Source organism: Schistocerca nitens, chromosome 2 (genome assembly GCF_023898315.1).
Source record: "Schistocerca nitens isolate TAMUIC-IGC-003100 chromosome 2, iqSchNite1.1, whole genome shotgun sequence".
NCBI lineage: Eukaryota > Metazoa > Arthropoda > Insecta > Orthoptera > Acrididae > Schistocerca > Schistocerca nitens.
The window spans coordinates 858,973,423-858,994,280 of NC_064615.1; the positions used below are offsets into that span (position 1 = coordinate 858,973,423).

Consider the following 20,858-nt stretch of genomic DNA (forward strand, 5'->3'; position numbering starts at 1 on the left):
GGATTCCAGGCGTTCGAGAAAGTGGTTGGTGTCTTTGATGAAGGATGGGAGACTGCATGTAATGGGTTGAAGGTGTTGATCTACGTAGGCAGAGATACGTTCTGTGGGGGCTTGGTAACCAACTACAATGGGGCGGCCGGGATGATTGGGTTAGTCGATTTTAGGTAGAAGGTAGAAGGCAGGGGTGCGGGGTGTCGGTGGGGTCAGGAGGTTGATGGAGTCAGGTGAAAGGTTTTGCAGGGGGCCTAAGGTTCTGAGGATTCCTTGAAGCTCTGCCTGGACATCGGGAATGGGGTTACCTTGGCAAACTTTGTATGTGGTGTTGTCTGAAAGCTGACGCAGTCCCTCAGCCACATACTACGATCAGGTACCACGGTCGTGGAACACTTGTCCGCCGGAAGAATGACGATGGATCGGTCAGCCTTCAGATCACGGATAGCCTGGGCTTCAGCAGTGGTGATGTTGGGAGTAGGATTAAGGTTTTTTAAGAAGGATTGAGATGCAAGGCTGGAAGTCAGAAATTCCTGGAAGGTTTGGAGAGGGTGATTTTGAGGAAGAGGAGGTGGGTCCCGCTGTGACGGAGGACGGAACTGTTCCAGGCAGGGTTCAATTTGGATGGTGTCTTGGGGAGTTGGATCATTAGGAGTAGGATTAGGATCATTTTTCTTTGTGGCAAAGTGATATTTCCAGCAGAGAGTACGAGTGTAGGACAGTAAATCTTTTACGAGGGCTGTTTGGTTGAATCTGGGAGTGGGGCTGAAGGTGAGGCCTTTGGATAGGACAGAGGTTTCGGATTGGGAGAGAGGTTTGGAGGAAAGGTTAACTACTGAATTAGGGTGTTGTGGTTCCAGATTGTGTTGATTGGAATTTTGGGGTTTTGGAGGGAGTGGAGCTGGAAGTGGGAGATTGAGTAGATGGGAGAGACTGGGTTTGTGTGCAATGAGAGGAGGTTGAGGTTTGCTGGAAAGGTTGTGAAGGGTGAGTGAGTTGCCTTTCCGGAGGTGGGAAACCAGGAGATTGGATAGTTTTTCCCACTCCACCAAGAGTGTCTTTCCACCGTCCACCTAACCTTCGTAACCTGTTAGTTAATCCCCAAACCACCTTCCCTACCCTCTGGCTCCTATCCTTGTAACCGCCCCCGGTGTAAAACCTGTCCCATGCACCCTCCCACCACCACCTACTCCAGTCCTGTAACCCGGAAGGTGTACACGATCAAAGGCAGAGCCACATGTGAAAGCACCCACGTGATCTACCAACTGACCTGCCTACACTGTGATACATTCTATGTGGGAATGACCAGCAACAAACTGTCCATTCGCATGAATGGACACAGGCAGACAGTGTTTGTTGGTAATGAGGATCACCCTGTGGCTAAACATGCCTTGGTGCACGGCCAGCACATCTTGGCACATTGTTACACCGTCCGGGTTATCTGGATACTTCCCACCAACACCAACCTATCCGAACTCCGGAGATGGGAACTTGCTCTTCAATATATCCTCTCTTCCCGTTACCCACCAGGCCTCAATCTCCGCTAATTTCAAGTTGCCGCCACTCATACCTCACCTGTCATTCAACATCATCTTTGCCTCTGCACTTCCGCCTCGACTGACATCTGCCCAAACTCTTTGTCTTTAAATATGTCTGCTTGTGTCTGTATATGTGCGGATGGATATGTGTGTGTGTGTGCACGCGCGCGAGTGTATACCCGTCCTTTTTTCCCCCTAAGGTAAGTCTTTCCGCTCCCTGGATTGGAATGACTCCTTACCCTCTCCCTTAAAACCCACATCCTTTCGTCGTTCCCTCTCCTTCCCTCTTTCCTGATGAGGCAACAGTTTGTTGCGAAAGCTTGAATTTTGTGTGTGTGTTTGTGTTTGTTTGTGTGTCTATCGACCTGCCAGTGCTTTCATTTGGTAAGTCACATCATCTTTGTTTTTAGATATATTTTTCCCACGTGGAATGTTTCCCTCTATTATATATAATGAAAGTGCTGGCAGGTCGACAGACACACAAACAAACACAAACACACACACAAAATTCTAGCTTTCGCAACCAACGGTTGCTTCGTCAGGAAAGAGGGAAGGTGAGGGAAAGATGAAAGGATGTGGGTTTTAAGGGAGAGGGTAAGGAGTCATTCCAATCCCGGGAGCGGAAAGACTTACCTTGGGGGAAAAAAGGACAGGTATACACTCGCGCGTGTGCGCACACACACACACACACACACACACATATCCATCCGCACATACACAGACACGAGCAGACATTGCCTACATTAACCATATTGTGCCATAGATCCCCTTAAAGAAAGTGCTCAGTGGTCGGTAAAAAGCAAAGGTCACAGTTGCCTGCAAGAATAGTAGCAGAAGCGATACACACAACTCTCATCCTGTCTCATTGACATCCATCTGTTGTTCTGTTGTTGAATCTTAGACCATATTCCCAGCTCAAACACAGTGAAGTATCATGAACAGAATTACTTCTCCTATGGCCTGTTTGGATTCTGTAAGCCTAAATTGTGCAAAACCTACTTTGCACTTTTCTCACATAACATTTTGAAAGCCCAAGGTATGGGTAATCATGAACTTGCAGTATGTCTTTTCTTCCAAAAACCATTACACTCAGTACTACACATGTATTAACAAAGGTAAGATCATATAGGATTTGTTGTTGTGGTCTTCAGCCTTAAGACTGGTTTGATGCAGCTCTCCATGTGCAAGGTTTTTCATCTCTGAATAACTACTGAAACCTTCATCATTCTGAATCTGCTTCCTGTATTCATCTCTTGGTCTCCCTCTATGATTTTTACATCCCGCGGTTTCTTCCAATACTAAATTGGTGGTCCCTTGATGTGCAATACTAAATTGGTGATCCCATGATGTGTCAGAATGTGTCCTATCATCTGATCCCTTCTTCCAGTTAGGCTGTGTCATGAATTTCCTTTCTCCCCAATTCAGTTCAGTGTCCTCTTATGTGATCTACCCATCTAATCTCCAGCATTCTTCTGTAGCATCACATTTCAAAAGCTTCTATTCTCTGTATCTAAAGTGTTTATCATCCATGTTCCACATCCATATATACATTTGATGTTAACAAATTTCTCGTCTTCAGAAACGCTTTTCTTGTCTTTGGCACTCTACATTTTATATCCTCTTTACTTCGGCTGCCATCAGTTATTTTGCTGGCCAAATAGCAGAACTGATGTCCTGTTAAGTTGGTGCATAAGTTTCTAGCATTTTTCCGTAAGTTTAACAAACACAACAGATACACATAACTTGAATAATATATTCTCCTACCCTATTTACAGCTGCCTGTCAATGCTTGGGTCACTTTTCCGTTCTGAAACTGTGGTTTTGAGGCAAAGATCATGTCAAGCAATGTTCAGAGCACAGTTTCATCCAGAAAGGAAGTTGCTTGTAGGTTGTTTGACAGGGAGCGGAAAAGGTGAAAATCTGAGGGCACAAGATCAGGTAAATAAGGTGGGTGTGGAATGACGTCCAAACGCAACTCCTGTATAGTGTTGTTTGTCAGTCTTTCGGAATGTGGGTGGGCATTATTGTGGAGTAGCATCAATTTTTGCAGTCTTCCTGCTTGTAGTTCTTGGATTGCGTCTGCAAGGCATCTCAGTTCTTGGATGGTTACCCTCTGGGGAAGCAATTAGTAGTATACCACACCATTACTGTTTCCCCAGATGTATAACATTATCTTTTGTGGATGCATGCATGTCTTCATATGGGGAGTTGAGTGGCTGCTTTGTTTGGACTCACATTCCTTTCTTTTAATTATGTTAGCATAGAGGTACAATTTCTTGTCACCAGTAACAATACAGGGTAGGAATGGGTGGTGCCATTCATGAGCCAGTTGATGACGAGCAAGCAGAGATGTTTGCAAGACCACCTGCTGATTTTTGTAATTTCGGCTTAGAGCTTGCTGCGCTCATGCACCCAATTTTTGAACCTTCCCCATTGCATACAAAAATTGCATGATGGTGGAATGATCACAGTTCATCACATTTGCGATTTCTTGAGTACACCGACGAAGATCATTGTGTGCTTAAATTATCTTTATCAAACCCCAAAGGTCTTCTCGAATGTGAAGAGTCACTAATGTCAAAACAATATTCCTTAAAATGAGAAAACAATTTCCTTCCTGTGCTTTGTCCAATGGCGTTATGCCCTTACATGGTTGTCCAATGGCATTATGCCCTTACATGGTGTGAATGTTTCTGGCTACCTCCACTGCTGTCACCCCTCTGTTGAACTCAAACAGAAGAATGTCGGAAGTGTTCCGATTTCTCCACTTGGCATTCTGTTTCCTAACATCAATAAGTAAAACCTTACAACTGCTATACCAACATGCAAAACAAAAACTCTACAAACTTATATACCAATCTAATACTTTAAGTGCCTCTTTTTCGTAATCTACTTCCAGCAACATCACCTGATTTAATTTGTGTACATTCCATTATCCCTGTTTTGCTTTTGTTGATGTTCATTTTATATGGACACTGTCCGTTCTGTTCATCTGTTCTTCCGAGTTCTCTGCTGTCTCTGACCGAAATACAATGTCAATGGCAAACCTCAAAGTTTTTATTTCTTCTTCCTGGACTTGAATTCCTGCTCCAAAGTTTTCTTTGGTTGCCTTTACTGCTTGCTCAGTGTACAGATTGAATAACATCAGGGATGGGCTACAACCCTGTCTTACTCCCTTCTCAACCATTGTTACCCTTTCATGCCACTTAACTCTTATAATTGCCATATGGTTGCTGTACAAGTTGCAAATAGCCCTCCCTCCCTGTATTTTATCCCTTCTACCTTCAGAATTTCAAGGACATTATTCCAGTCAACATTGTCACAAGCTTTCTGTAAGTCTACAAATGCTGTACACATAGGTTTGTCTTTCCTTAACTTATCTTCTTCTAGGATAAATCATAGGATCAGTATTGCCTTGCATGTTCCCACATTTCTTAAGAATCCAAACTGATCTTCCACAAGGTCAGGTTCTACCAGTTTTTCCATTCTTCTTCAGTAAAGAATTTGTTAGTATTTTGCAACCACAACTTGTTAAATTGATTGGTAAGTAATATTCACTCCTGTCAGCACCTGCTTTCTTTGGAAGTGGAATTGTTATATTCTTCCTGAAGTCTGTGGGTGTGTCATCCTGTCTTACACGTTTTGCACATCAGATTCTCCCAAGCCTATCAGTAGTTCTGACGGATGTCATTTACTCCCAGGGTCTTGTTCCATCTTAACGTCTTTCAGTGCTCTGTCAAATTCTTCTCACATTATCATGCATTCAAGTTCATCTCCATTGTAAAGACCCTCTATATAGTCCTTGCACCTTTCAGTTTTTTTCTTCCTTGCTTCGGACTGGTTTTCCATCTGAGCTCTTGATTTTCAAACAGCTACTTCTCTTTTCTCCTAAGGCCTGTTTAATTTTCCTATAAGTGGTATCTATCTCTCACCTATTGATAAATGCTTCTAAATCCTTAGGTTTGTCCTCTAGCGATTCCTGCTTAACCATTTTACTCTTCCTGTTAGTCTCATTTTTTAATTCTCTTTTGCCTGCTCCATTTACTGCATTTTTATATTTTCTCCATTCATCAATGGAATTCAATATCTCCTGTGTTACAGAAGGATTTTTGCTAGGCATTGTCTTTTTACCTACTTGATCCTCTGCTGCCTTCATTATTTAATCTCTCAAAACTACCCATTCATCTTCTTCTATACCGTATTTACTCGAATCTAAGCAGCACTTTTTTTCTGGTTATTGTAATCCAAAAAACCGCCTGCGACTTAGAATCGAGTGCAAAGTAAGCAGAAGTTCTGAAAAATGTTGGTAGGTGCCGCCACAACTAACTTCTGCCGTCGAATATATGTAGCGCTACACTGGCTTGCTTTGCAGGCACAAAGATAAATACTGGCGCTAAAACCTCTATGTCAGTAAATAAATTAAAAAAAAAAAGAAAAGAAAGAAAGGTGGAAGACGAGCTTTTTTCTCTGCCCCGAGTTTCGACCACTGCATTTTAATATATTATCCAACGAAGTAAATACAAATTCCGTATTGTTCATCTTCGAATGTAGCAGCATTTCAATGTACTACGAAAATCCGACTGGCAAGACTGTTTGGGGTTTTTGTCAATATGGCCAACTCTACATTCTGAATTTTTTCCTACCTGTGAGAAGGGATGGTCGCTAATAGGAACTTTTATGAATTGTGAATCACATGAAGTATTCTCTTGACCACAAGAACAATACGAATATAAACATTTTGCCATGTATTCTTTCGTGTTTGCTGCTATCTCATTTAAATCCTGTCTGCCTAGTAAACTACGAAACTAGAGTGAGACAACAGCAAACGTGGAAAAACAGACATATCATATTGTGTTTATATTCGTATTATTCTTATGCCTAATAGTGATACAGTCAGAAATGAAGCACGGCAATTGACTAGATTTTTAAATCTAAGATGATTCTAATTTCTGTGCAGAATGTATTGTACTAAAGAGGCGTCTGCAAAGATTTTCAAACCGAGAAAATTTTTCGCTAAACTCTCATTCAGAACATCTTCTATCATACACAGTCTATTATTTGGTTCTTGTTGATCATTATCAAAGAAAGCAGCAGTGTAAGTAACAACAAATAGCAGTCTCTTGCCATTGTTTCGCTAATGAGACAATTCCTCTCTCTCTCTCTTCTCATTGTAAGCGGCGATAGCGCGCACAAAAGCAAGCCATGCCGCGAGTGGCGACAGGCCATAAACACTCACTATCAGAATGCGACAAACAATGCATGACACAGTACAGTAATGCATTTTCAGCTTAGTGACGTAAATATCTATAACAAAGAGAATGGCACTTATGAGATCAAGGAAAAATAAGCAATCAATTCAAACCAGACGAAGCACGTGAAAAAAGAAGGGTACCCGTACAAATACGGACGAAGGGTACCCGTATAAATACGGACGGAGCGCCTGATGCATAGCAATGGCTACCTGGTAAAGCTTAACTGCTAAGCTTACGACTTGAACCAAACTACTGTAGCTGTATTGTCATTCATTCGACCTAAATTGTGTCTCATATTAAAATGGACCAACTTTGTTTCGATTTGGAGGTGCGGCCTAAAACTTTTCACTCCCCTTGAATTTCGAGTCTCAAATTTCAGGTGCGGCTTATATTCGGGAAATTTTTTTTTCCTTGATTTCCAGTCTCATTTTTCAGGTGCGGCTGAGATTCGAGTAACTAAGGTATTCCTTTCCCTTGTTTTTGTCAATTATCCTCTGAAACTGTCAACAATCTCTGGTTCTTTCAACTTCGGCAAGTGCCATCTCCTTAATTTTCTGTTATTCAGCAGTTTCTTCAGTTTTAATCTACAGTTCATAACCAATAAATTGTGGCCAGAGTCCACATCTGCCCCTGGATAAGCCTTACAATTTAAAACCTGGTTCCAAAATCTCTGTCTTACCGTTATCAAATCAGTCTGAAACCTTTCAGTGTCTCTACATCTTTACCACATATACGGTCTTCTTTCATGATTCTTAAACCAAGTGTTAGTGATGATTAAATTATCTCTGTGCAAAATTTTACCATGCAGCTGCCTCTTTTGCTTTCTTTCCCACAGTCTATATTATCTACTATTTTTCCTTCTCTTCCTTTTCCTACCATCAAATTCAAGTCCCCTATCACTATTAGATTTTCATTTTCCTTCACTATCTGGACAATTTCTTTTATCTCATTATACATTTCTTCAGTCTCTCCATCATCTGCCAAACTAATTGGCATGTAAACTTGTACTGCTGTGTTGGATGTTAGCTTCGTGTCTATTGTGCTTACAATAATGTGTTCACGATAGTGTTCATAGCAGCTGACCTACATTCTAATTTTCCTATCCATTATTAAGCAAACTCCTGTATTACACTCTGTATTTTACTCAGTATTCACCTGAGAATAAGTCCTATACCTTGTGCCACCGAACGTCACTAATTCTGACTCCGTCTAACTGTAACATATCCATTTTCATTTTATATTTTCTAACCTAACTGCCTGATTAAGGGATCACCCCGGGATATAGTTCGGTTTACTTCCAGAATACTAACAAAGTCACTGCCATCACCATTTAAGGAGAAAATAAATGGTCATTTTGTTATTTTTATGGAGAAAAATTCTTTGGAATTTACTGATTAATTTGTTGTTGTTGTGGTCTTCAGTCCTGAGACTGGTTTGATGCAGCTCTCCATGCTACTCTATCCTGTGCAAGCTTCTTCATCTCCCAGTACCTACTGCAACCTACATCCTTCTGAATCTGCTTAGTGTATTCATCTCTTGGTCTCCCTCTACGATTTTTACCCTCCACGCTGCCCTCCAATACTAAATTTGTGATCCCTTCATGCCTCAGAACATATCCTACCAACTGATCCCTTCTTCTGGTCAAGCTGTGCCACAAACTTTTCTCCCCAATCCTATTCAATACTTCCTCATTAGTTATGTGATCTACCCATCTAATCTTCAGCATTCTTCTGTAGCACCACATTTCGAAAGCTTCTATTCTCTTCTTGTCCAAACTATTTATCGTCCATGTTTCACTTCCATACATGGCTACACTCCATACAAATACTTTCAGAAATGACTTCCTGACACTTAAATCTATACTCGATGTTAACAAATTTCTCTTTTTCAGAAATGCTTTCCTTGCCAATGCCAGTCTACATTTTATATCCTCTCTAGTTCGACCATCATTAGTTATTTTACTCCCCAAATAGCAAATTGCCTTTACTACTTTAAGTGTCTCATTTCCTAATCTAATTCCCTCAGCAGCACCCGACTTAATTCGACTACATTCCATTATCCTCGTTTTGCTTTTGTTGATGTTCATCTTATATCCTCCTTTCAAGACACTGTCCATTCCATTCAACTGCTCTTCCAAGTCCTTTGCTGTCTCTGACAGAATTACAATGTCATCGGCGAACTTCAAAGTTTTTATTTCTTCTCCATGGATTTTAATACCTACTCTGAATTTTTCTCTTGTTTCCTTTACTGCTTGCTCAATATACAGATTGAATAACATCGGGTAGAGGCTACAACCCTGTCTTACTCCCTTCCCAACAACTGCTTCCCTTTCATGCCCCTTGACTCTTATAACTGCCATCTGGTTTCTGTACAAATTGTAAATAGCCTTTCGCTCCCTGTATTTTACCCCTGCCACCTTTAGAATTTGAAAGACAGTATTCCAGTAAACATTGTCAAAAGCTTTCTCTAAGTCCACAAATCCTAGAAACGTAGGTTTGCCTTTCCTTAATCTTTCTTCTAAGATAAGTCGTAAGATCAGTATTGCCTCACGTGTTCCAGTATTTCTACGGAATCCAAACTGATCTTCCCCGAGGTCGGCTTCTACCAGTTTTTCCATTCGTCTGTAAAGAATTCGTGTTAGTATTTTGCAGCTGTGGCTTATTAAACTGATTGTTCGGTAATTTTCACATCTGTCAACACCTGCTTTCTTTGGGATTGGAATTATTATATTCTTCTTGAAGTCTGAGGGTATTTCGCCTGTTTCATACATCTTGCTCAACAGATGGTAGAGTTTTGTCAGGACTGGCTCTCCCAAGACCGTCAGTAGTTCCAGTGGAATGTTGTCTACTCCGGGGGCTGTGTTTCGACTCAGGTCTTTCAGTGCTCTGTCAAACTCTTCATGCAGTATCATATCTCCCATTTCATCTTCATCTACATCCTCTTCCATTTCCATAATATTGTCCTCAAGTACATCGCCATTGTATAGACCCTCTATATACTCCTTCCACCTTTCTGCTTTCCCTTCTTTGCTTAGAACTGGGTTTCCATCTGAGCTCTTGGTGTTGATAAAAGTGGTTCTCTTATCTCCAAAGGTCTCTTTAATTTTCCTGTAGGCAGTATCTATCTTACCCATAGTGAGATAAGCCTCTACATCTTTACATTTGTCCTCTAGCCATCCCTGCTTAGCCATTTTGCACTTGCTGTCGATCTCATTTTTGAGACGTTTGTATTACTTTTTGCCTGTTTCATTTATTGCATTTTTATATTTTCTCCTTTCATCAATTAAATTCAATATTTCTTCAGTTACCCAAGGATTTCTACTAGCCTTCATCTTTTTACCTACTTGATCCTCTGCTGTCTTCACTACTTCATCCCTCAAAGCTACCCATTCTTCTTCTACTGTATTTCTTTCCCCCATTCCTGTCAATTGTTCCCTTATGCTCTCCCTGAAACTCTCTACAACCTCTGGTTCTTTCAGTTTATCCAGGTCCCATCTCCTTAAGTTCCCACCTTTTTGCAGTTTCTTCAGTTTTAATCTACAGGTCATAACCAATAGATTGTGGTCAGAGTCCACATCTGCCCCTGGAAATGTCTTACAATTTAAAACCTGGTTCCTAAATCTCTGTCTTGCCATTATATTATCTATCTGATACCTTTTAGTATCTCCAGGCTTCTTCCATGTATACAACCTTCTTTCATGATTCTTAAACCAAGTGTTAGCTATGATTAAGTTGTGCTCTGTGCAAAATTCTACCAGGCGGCTTCCTCTTTCATTTCTTACCCCCAATCCATATTCACCTACTATGTTTCCTTCTCTCCCTTTTCCTACTCTCGAATTCCAGTCACCCATGACTATTAAATTTTTGTCTCCCTTCACTACCTGAATAATTTCTTTTATCTCGTCATAAATTTCATCTGTTTCTTCATCATCTGCAGAGCTAGTTGGCATATAAACTTGTACTACTGTAGTAGAGGTGGGCTTGTGTGCCTATCTTGGCCACAATAATGCGTTCACTATGCTGTTTGTAGTAGCTTACCCGCACTCCTATTTTTTTATTCATTATTAAACCTACTCCTGCATTACCCCTATTTGATTTTGTATTTATAATCCTGTATTCACCTGACCAAAAGTCTTGTTCCTCCTGCCACCGAACTTCACTAATTCCCACTATATCTAACTTCAACCTATCCATTTCCCTTTTTAAATTTTCTAACCTACCTGCCCGATTAAGTGATCTGACATTCCACGCTCCGATCCGTAGAACGCCTGTTTTCTTTCTATAATTTATTACAATTGGTTAACTAGATGTATATTTAATTCAATTTGTTGTATATAACAGTTGTATGATTTCATAAAGTGTTGCTCAGTCGAAAATTAATATCTCAAGAACCATAAGGTAGAAGGCTGTGGTATAATTTAAATTCTAGTGGAAAAACTTTGTTACCTAAGTTGTGGAACAGTTGTGATTCTAGCCTACTTTTTGTATGCAATATTCTTGGCATAACAGGGAAGCATAGCTGTTGCAGACACCGCTGTCTGACAACAAACACACACACACACACACACACACACACACACACACACACACACACACACACACACATATGGTGTTCTACAGATGGCGGTGTGGAATGTTTTGATCCCTAAATCGGGCAGGTAGGTTAGAAAATATAAAATGGGAAATGGATATGTTACAGTTCAACAGTACCATCAATCTACTATCAGAATGCTATAGTCAAGCCACAAGAAGCATGGAAAATAACCTAGATGGTGTGAAAGAAGCTGTGTAGGCAAGCATCTTCCGTAAAATGTCGACAGATACGGCGATCCTAAATCTTTGTTAATGCGAGTGGTGTAAATATTAAAAAGCTGAATCAGCTGTAACTTCATATACATTTGCCCACAAGAATTCTTTACCTGAGGCTACTAAAGTTCTTATAGATTTGGCAAATTCAGATCTGTTGAAGAAATGTCTGACAGGGAAAACACATTCAACAATTTAGCTTGGACAAGTGTGTCTAATGATGTATTTGAGGAGTTCCATATATTGAAGCTTGGTGTGTATGATGCTGTCATCGCATTTAATGAGGCCAATACTGGCAGACTGAAAATCTTTGAGGAGCTGGAAGTGAAGATGGGTACACACATCCTAGTGGGGGAATTTTACAAGGAGTGAGTTGACAGAGCTCAGCTACAAGCCTGAAATGTGTCCAAGGAAGCAAGATCTTTGAAGAGGAGGAAGAGGATCCATTCAGATGATGTAGAAGATGACAGACAACAGTGCTGCTGCATTTTAAAGTTTTTTCTATTAAAATGTGTAGTTTCATTCAAATTAATTTATAACTGCAATTTCTGGCAAACAAAATTTTCACAGACAGATGCCCCATTTTCTCTGGTACTATAGAAGATCCACTCTTGGTCTCTCTCTTTTTTTTTAAACAGTTAATTTGTGATACCCATGTGATTCTACACATCTAGAATGGTTGAGATCGTCTGTATATTTCTAATAAAATAAACTAAAATTTAAGGAAAGAAAGCAACAAAAAAGGTAGGAAAAAATTCAATTCTCCATCCACATATACGATACAGATAAACGTACCGTAGGTGCAACCACAATGGAGGGGTATCTGTTGAGAGGCCAGACAAACGTGTGGTTCCTGAAGAGGGACAGCAGCCTTTTCAGTGGTTGCAGGAGCAACAGTCTGGATGATTGACTGATCTGGCCCTGTAACACTTACCAAAACGGTCTTGCTGTTGTGGTACTGCGAACGGCTGAAAGCAAGGGGAAACTACAGCCGTAAATTTTCCCGAGGGCATGCAGCTTTACTGTATGATTAAATGATTATGGCGTCCTCGTGGGTAAAATATTCCGGAGGTAAAATAGTCCCCCATTCGGGTCTCCGGGCGGGGACTACTCAAGGGGATGTCGTTATCAGGAGAAAGAAAACTGGCGTTCTACGGATCGGAGCGTGGAATATCAGATCCCTTAATCGGCCAGGTAGGTTAGAAAATTTAAAAAGGGAAATGGATAGGTTAAAGTTAGATATAGTGGGAATTAGTGAAGTTTGGTGCCAGGACGAAAGAGACTTTTGGTCAGGTGAATACAGGGTTATAAACACAAAATCAAGTAGGGGTAATGCAGGAGTAGGTTTAATAATGAATAAAAAAATAGGAGTGCAGGTAAGCTACTACAAACAGCATAGTGAACGCATTATTGTGGCCAAGATACACACACAAGCCCACCTCTACTACAGTAGTACAAGTTTATATGCCAACTAGCTCTGCAGATGATGAAGAAATTGATGAAATGTATGATGAGATAAAAGAAATTATTCAGATAGTGAAGGGAGACGAAAATTTAATAGTCATGGGTGGCTGGAATTCGAGTGTAGGAAAAGGGAGACAAGGAAACGTAGTAGGTGAATATGGATTGGGGCTAAGAAATGAAAGAGGAAGCCGCCTGGTAGAATTTTGCACAGAGCATAACTTATTCATAGCTAACACTTGGTTCAAGAATCATGAAAGAAGACTGTATACACGGATGAACCCTGGAGATACTAGAAGGTTTCAGATAAATTATGTAATGGTAAGACAGAGATTTAGGAACCAGGTTTTAAATTGTAAGAGATTTGCAGGGGCAGATGTGGACTCTGACCAAAATCTATTGGTTATGAACTGTAGATTAAAACTGAAGAAACTGCAAAAAGGTGGGAATTTAAGGAGATGGGACATTGATAAAACTGACTAAACCAGAGGTTGTAGAGAGTTTCAGGGAGAGCATAAGGGAGCAATTGACAGGAATGGGGGAAAGAAATACAGTAGAAGAAGAATGGGTAGCTCTGAGGGATGAAGTAGTGAAGGCAGCAGAGGATCAAGTAGGTAAAAAGACGAGAGCTAGTAGAAATCCTTTTGTAACAGAAGAAATATTGAATTTAACTGATGAAAGGAGAAAATATAAAAATCCAGTAAATGAAGCAGGCAAAAAGTAATACAAACATCTCAAAAATGAGATCGACAGGAAGTGCAAAATGGCTAAGCAGGGATGGCTAGAGGACAAATGTAAGGATGTAGAGGCTTATCTCACAAGGGGTTAGATAGATACTGCCTACAGGAAAATTAAAGAGACCTTTGGAGAAATGAGAACCAATTGTATGAATATCAAGAGCTCAGATGGAAACCCAGTTCTAAGCAAAGAAGGGAAAGTGGAAAGGTGGAAGGAGTATATAGAGGGTCTACACAAGGGCGATGTACTTGAGGACAATATTATGGAAATGGAAGAGGATGTAGATGAAGATGAAATGGGAGATATGATACTGCATGAAGAGTTTGACAGAGCACTGATAGACCTAAGTCGAAACAAGGCCCCGGGAGTAGACAACATTCCATTAGAACTACTGACGGCCTCGGGAGAGCCGGTCCTGACAAAACTCTACCATCTGGTGAGCAAGATGTATGAGACAGGTGAAATTTCCTCAGACTTCAAGAAGAATATAGTAATTCTCATCCCAAAGAAAGCAGGTGTTAACAGATGTGAAAATTATCGAACTATCAGTTTAATAAGCCACAGCTGCAAAATACTAACACAAATTCTCTACAAATGAATGGAAAAACTTGTAGAAGCCGACCTCAGGGAAGATCAGTTTGGATTCCATAGAAATATTGGATCATGTGAGGCAATACTGACCCTACGACTTATCTTAGAAGCTAGATTAAGGAAAGGCAAACCTACGTTTCGAGCATTTGTAGACTTAGAGAAAGCTATTGACAATGTTTACTGGAATACTCTCTTTCAGATTCTGAAGGTGGCAGGGGTAAAATACAGGGAGCGAAAGGCTATTTACAATTTGTACAGAAACCAGATGGCAGTTATAAGAGTCAAGGGGCATGAAAGGGAAGCAGTGGTTGGGAAGGGAGTGGGACAGGGTTGTAGCCTCTCCCCGATGTTATTCAATCTGTATATTGAGCAAGCAGTAAAGGAAACAAAAAGAAAATTCGGGGTGGGAATTAAAATCCTTGGAGAAGAAATAAAAACTTTGAGGTTCATCGATGACATTGCAGTTCTTTCAGAGACAGCAAAGGACCTGGATGAGCAGTTGAACGGAGTGGACAGTGTCTTGAAAGGAGGATATAAGATGAACATCAACAAAAGCAAAACGAGGATAATGGAATGTAGTCGAATTAAGTCGGGTGCTGCTGAGGGAATTAGATTAGGAAATGAGACACTTAAAGTAGTAAAGGCAATTTGCTATTTGGGGAGCAAAGTAACTGATGATGGTCGAAGTAGAGAGGATATAAAATGTAGACTGGCAATGGCAAGGAAAGCATTTCTGAAGAAGAGAAATTTGTTAACATAGAGTATAGATTTAAGTGTCAGGAAGTCATTTCTGAAAGTATTTGTATTCTAACAACCGTACCACAACAAAGGTCAAAATTTTAATAATGATTGTGGTGTTGCACACGCTGCTAAATACTGCATTATCGGGCAACAACAGTCATATTATGTGGCAGGTGTCATTAGACCAAAGTTAATAGTCATTTCATGTAATAATGAAAAAACTAGGCACTCGTCTTTTTGTGTTTCCCACGCAGGTCTTGTCGTAAAATCATGGCTCAATTGTTGAAAATCTAGGCTGTTATGATTTCAAGCTCGGATGCAGAGAGGCCTAGGTTTTATCCTGCTATATTCAAAAGTTTTGTAGATGTGCTTCACAAAACATTCTTGGAGATTACACTTTTGCTGGACAATGGTGATGTAAAAAAAACAATCAGCACTCCGAAATTAAGTTACACTTTCTTTTAATTGCTTTTAATTGCATGAAACATCACTTCACAATAAAAAACATACTTGAAAACATATTCCTCACAGTCACTGTTAAAGTTCACATTTTATAAGCTGACGACAATATTCGTCTTTTCAACATGACGTCCACAACTTGACTTTCTCAGGGTCCGATACTCTAACAAGTTAACAACCAACTAACTAATCGCTTACGAGCCCAAAAATCAGAGTTACAAATACGTCAAAGATCATAGTAACAAAAGAAAGAATACACATAAGAATAATATCATTGCAGTATAAACATATCGATGTCTCAAAAGTGAAATCAAATCTGAATGTTGTCTCAGAAATATTTTAAGTAGTGATCAAAAATACAGTAGATTATTACTGGTATCGAGAGGTTCAGGTGAGCTGCTGTAATGGTTACGTAATTCAAGTACCATTACAGTATGGAGTGTAGCCATGTATGGAAGTGAAACATGGGCGATAAATAGTTTAGACAAAAAGAGAATATAAGCTTTCAAAATGTGGTGCTACAGAAGAATGCTGAATATTAGATGGGTAGATCACATAACTAATGAGGAGGTATTGAATAGAATTGGGGAGAAGAGGAGTTTGTGGCACAACTTGACTAGAAGAAGGGATCGGTTGGTAGGACATATTCTGAGGCATCAAGGGATCACCAATTTAGTACTGGAGGGCAGCGTGGAGGGTAAAAATCGTAGAGGGAGACCAAGAGATGAATACACTAAGCAGATTCAGAAGGATGTAGGCTGCAGTAGGTACTGGGAGATGAAGAAGCTTGCACAGGATAGAGTAGCATGGAGAGCTGCATAAACCAGTCTCAGGACTGAAGACCACCACAACAACAACAACAACATCCACAGATTATGTACTTCAACCAAACTAGAGGAGTAAGTACACGAAATATGTATTAATAAGCTGCAAAAGTTGAATTAAGTTGTATGAAGTATTTCTTGAGAAAATGGGTCATGAAATTAGCAAATTAAACATTAGCAGGATAAGGCATTCATACTCCCCTTAACCATATAATACAGCTGCATGCCCTTGGGAAAAATTATGGCTGTAATTTCCCCTTGGTTTCAGCCATTCGCAGTGCCAGCATAGCAATGCTGTTGTGGTTGGTGTTGCAAGGACAGATCAGTCAGTCACCCAAACTGTTGCCTCTTCAGTTACTGAAAAGGATGCTGCTCCTCTTCAGGAGCCACATGTTTGACCTCTCAGCAGATACCCATCCACTGTTGTTGCGCCTATGGTATGGCTGTCTTTATCGCTGAGGCATACAAGCCTCCTCGCCAAAAGCATATTTCTCACCAATGGTGTATTTCGTAGGGGTGACGGGTGCCTGGTTCATGGGGTTTTGAACAAAATTTGCTTATGGATAGAGGATTTCTTGGTAGAAAGGACACAGCTTTTTATCTTGGATGGAAAGTAGCTTCAGGTATGTTTTAGGGAAGTGTGTTTGGAAAAAAGTAAAGGCCCAGGTATAAAATGATGTCAAGTTTATTTGGATTATGGGAACACAATCTTCCTTCATGGAAACAAGTCTTTGTAGTTTCAGGAACAAAATAAACCCTTCTGGTTTGAATACGAAACAGTACTTCAGGCTAAAGGCCTTGGTAATGGACGAAACAGAGAGTCATGAAGTAAAGTTCTTGTGCACACTTAGTGCAGAAACAATGTCCTGGAGGGACTGATTAGAGTCAAAGTTCATGATGAGAAATTTTCTAAGACTACCGAAACCGAGTTAAAGACAAACAGTTGAATATTACAAGTCTACTGATTAGTCACCAGGACGGGGCTGCATCTTCTTCTAGATGGCCATGCTGCAGGATCCAGGATGAGAAGACTGACTCAAGAGTGGGCTCCTGACTGAAGAAATGCACAAGCATTTGGTGCCTGGCCCAGGAAGCCCACTTGGAGTGAACTGGCCTGTCAGGGCCTGTGCACCAGCCTAAGTATAGCCCTTGGCACCAGGATACAGTCGGTCTTGCTTCCTATCAAGTTACCAGTGTAGGAAAAAGGTTCATGTAACCAGAAACCTCTGCTGTCACTTTGGTTGCTGTCTGGTGACCGTGTGTAGTACAGCAGCCCTTTGGTGTTGTCTGCAAGGAAACTGGCTGCCTGCAAAAACTTGATGTAATTTGGGTTACTGACAGTGTAGGAGCAGGCCCACAATAAAGCATTAATATTCAGCTTTTGAATTAATTCTTAGCAGACAATATTAATAGTAACCTCAGACTAGTTGCAGATGATGTGTTTATCTATAATGAAGTGCTGCCTGAAGAAAACCTTCACATATATCCAGTAAGTTTTTGATAAGATCTCAAAGTGGTGCAAAGATGGGGAACTTGCTTTAAATGTACAGAAATGTAAAATTGTGCACTTCATAATGTGCAGAAAAGTTGTATCTTTTGACTACATCATCAATGAGTCGCAGTTACGATTTGTCAACTCGTACGAATTCCAGGGTGTAACAGTTTGTTAGGATATGTAGTGGAATGGTCACTTAAACTCAGTCATAGGTAGAGCAGATGACAGACTGATACTGGCAGGATACTGGGAAAATGCAATCAGTCTACTTACAGTTCACTTATATGTCCCATCTTAGAATATTGCTAAAGCTCCTGAAACCCATACCAAAGAGGTATTCAAGGGTTACTGAACATGTACTGAGAATGATGGTATTACTGTTCACAATTGTTTCTCGTGGGAAAGCATGATGAAAATACTGGAAATTGTGAATTAGCAGATGTTTGAAGATGGGCACCAATTGTCCTACAAAAGTCTATTTCCAAATTTCAAGAACCAGTATTAAATGCGTAGAGATTTCTTCAGACTCCTGTTAATCACTCCCATAGGGATCATGTCACGAGGTTAGGCAAGTTACAGGGTACACCGAAGTTTTAAGCAATCGTTTTTCTTGCACTCTGTATGTAATTGGAGTGGGAAGAAACCGTACAGTGCCAAATACCCTCTGTCATTCAGTTTGAAGCATCTTAGGAAGTACGTATGAATTTGTGGACAAAGACCTACCTGCTTTCAGGATGAGTGGCGGAAAGAGATGAAGGGGGAGATGCCAGGTAGATACAGTAAGTAGAGAAATTTGTGTGTCTAAAAAAGATATGCGTGTGAAGCATACAACTGCTTCCACCGTTACTTCGATGAATGATCTTGCCCAAAACCAGAGAAAATTCTGGCCCTGCATAAAATCACTTAGTGGGGCAAAGGCTTCTATCTAGTCACTTGTCAACCAGTGAGGTATAGCAGTAAAAAGCTAAAGTCTTAAATTTCTCACTTAAAAAGTCATTCACACAGGAGGATCATACAGACATCCTTTGTTTAAATGGTTTGCAGACTTCCGTATGGAACATTGATGTAGGCATCCCTAGCATTATGAAATGCCTTGAAGAAAAAAGTCTATTGTCACACAAATAATGTGGATTCAGAATATACCATTCTTGTGAAACACGACTAGCTCTTTTTTCACACAAAGTAATTTGTGCCATCTGCAAGTGATCTCAAATTTTTTCCATGTTTTGAGTTTTAGAGAAAGCTTTTGACACTGTTCCTCACAAATGGCTTCTCATCAGATTTTGTACCTATGCAGCATTGTCTCACCTGTGCCACTGAATTTGTGATTTCCAGTCAGAAAAATCAGAATTCATAGTAACTAACAGGAAGTTGTGTATTGAAATCAAAGTTATATCTGTGGTTCCCTCAGGAAGTGTTATAGACCTGTGTTGCTCTTAATCTATATAAACAAATTAGGAAATAATTTGAGCAGCCCTCTTAGATTTTTTGGAGATAACATTGTCATTTATCGTGTTTAGTCAACAAAAGTTCAAATTGAATTGCAAAATGATTTAGACAAGGTTTCTTCATGATGCAAAAAGGGGCAATTGACTCTGACAATAAAAATCGTGAGGTCCTCATAAGTATTTAAAAAAATTGTTATTTTAGATTACATGATACATAAATTTAAAGGTTATAAATTCAACTTAATACCCAGGGATTAAAATTATGGATGACATAAATTGAAACCATCACACAAAAAGTATTGGGGAAAGCAAACCAGAGACTACGTTTTGTTCACATAACACAACAGATGCAACAAATGTACTACAGAGACTACCTGTACTATGGCTGAAGTATTGCTGCACATTGTAGGATCCTTACCAAATAGGGCCAGTGATGTACGTCAAAGGAGGACAAAACTGCAGCACTTTTCATTGTGGTGAGATCTTTTCTTGAAGTTACAATATTCAGCTTTGTCCTTTGAATGCCAGAATATGTAATGACTCAAGCGCACAGGGAAAAATGACTGTCATTATAAAGTAAGAGAAATCAGGGCTCACATGAAAAGATACAGGTGTTCAGTTTTTCCTCATACTCTATAAGAGTGTCAAAATGTCGAAATAGTCTGGAAGTAGTTCTGTTAACCCTCTGCCGAACCCTTACGTGTGACTGGAGAATAATCACACAGATGTTGATGTTTTTAAATGGACACAAGACTTGTAACATTCCTTCCATATGAAGAGAAAATATGCAGGTTGGTGGAAATCCTTTACTCAGGACATCAATTTGCAGATAAAGCCAGTTACATATGTAGCCAGTGATGCTGATGTCGTATCATGGAATCAGCAATATGAAACCATCACATCAGTAAAAAATAGATGTTCATTATGTCCTGTGGCAGATTTTTTAACACTAAAGTAACTATTTTTCAAAATTATCAGTATTTAACTGTGATGTAAATTTGAACTCATGGCATACTACAGATTTCACAAAATGCAGTGATGTATTTTCTGCATTAAAAATTAATAGTTGTTATTTTTCAAGTCTCCTACTGTCACTGAAGAAAATGAATTTTCATTATGTGGATTCACTTTAATGTATTGCTGTTTCTTGTTACAGCCATTTTCTTTTGAAGACTTTGTAATTTTTCTTATTTGCAGATTATCTGTAAAGTCACATTTACCAGTGAGTTTGTGTTATTTGTCTCGTATTCTAGGATCCACCACAGAAATCAGCTGATGTTTCCATTGGCAAAAGTGAATTCAAGTTACCAAATAATGGTTTTGAAATGAATACTTGGAAATCAGATGGAACAACTTTTCATGCCGAGGAGTTCACAAATGGTGTTGACAGTTGTCTTGTGCCAAGTACTGTTACAGCATCTGCTTGTAATAAAGAGAAAGGGCCTTTACCTTTCAGTGGTTCCAGAAAAGATGTAAGAAAACTACATTGTGATTCATTTGTTGCGGAGATGAGTT

At 39.9% G+C, this 20,858-nt stretch overlaps 1 protein-coding gene across 2 annotated transcripts in view; it reads left to right on the forward strand.

Moving 5' to 3' along the window:
• The window catches only part of LOC126237120 (uncharacterized), a 331,755-nt gene that overhangs the window by 263,330 nt on the left and 47,567 nt on the right, over nucleotides 1-20,858 (forward strand). For both annotated transcript variants that reach the window (XM_049946935.1, XM_049946936.1), the window contains one exon: nucleotides 20,597-20,815. In XM_049946935.1, the coding sequence (XP_049802892.1) occupies nucleotides 20,597-20,815 (219 nt within the window). The remainder of the gene's footprint in view (nucleotides 1-20,596; nucleotides 20,816-20,858) is intronic.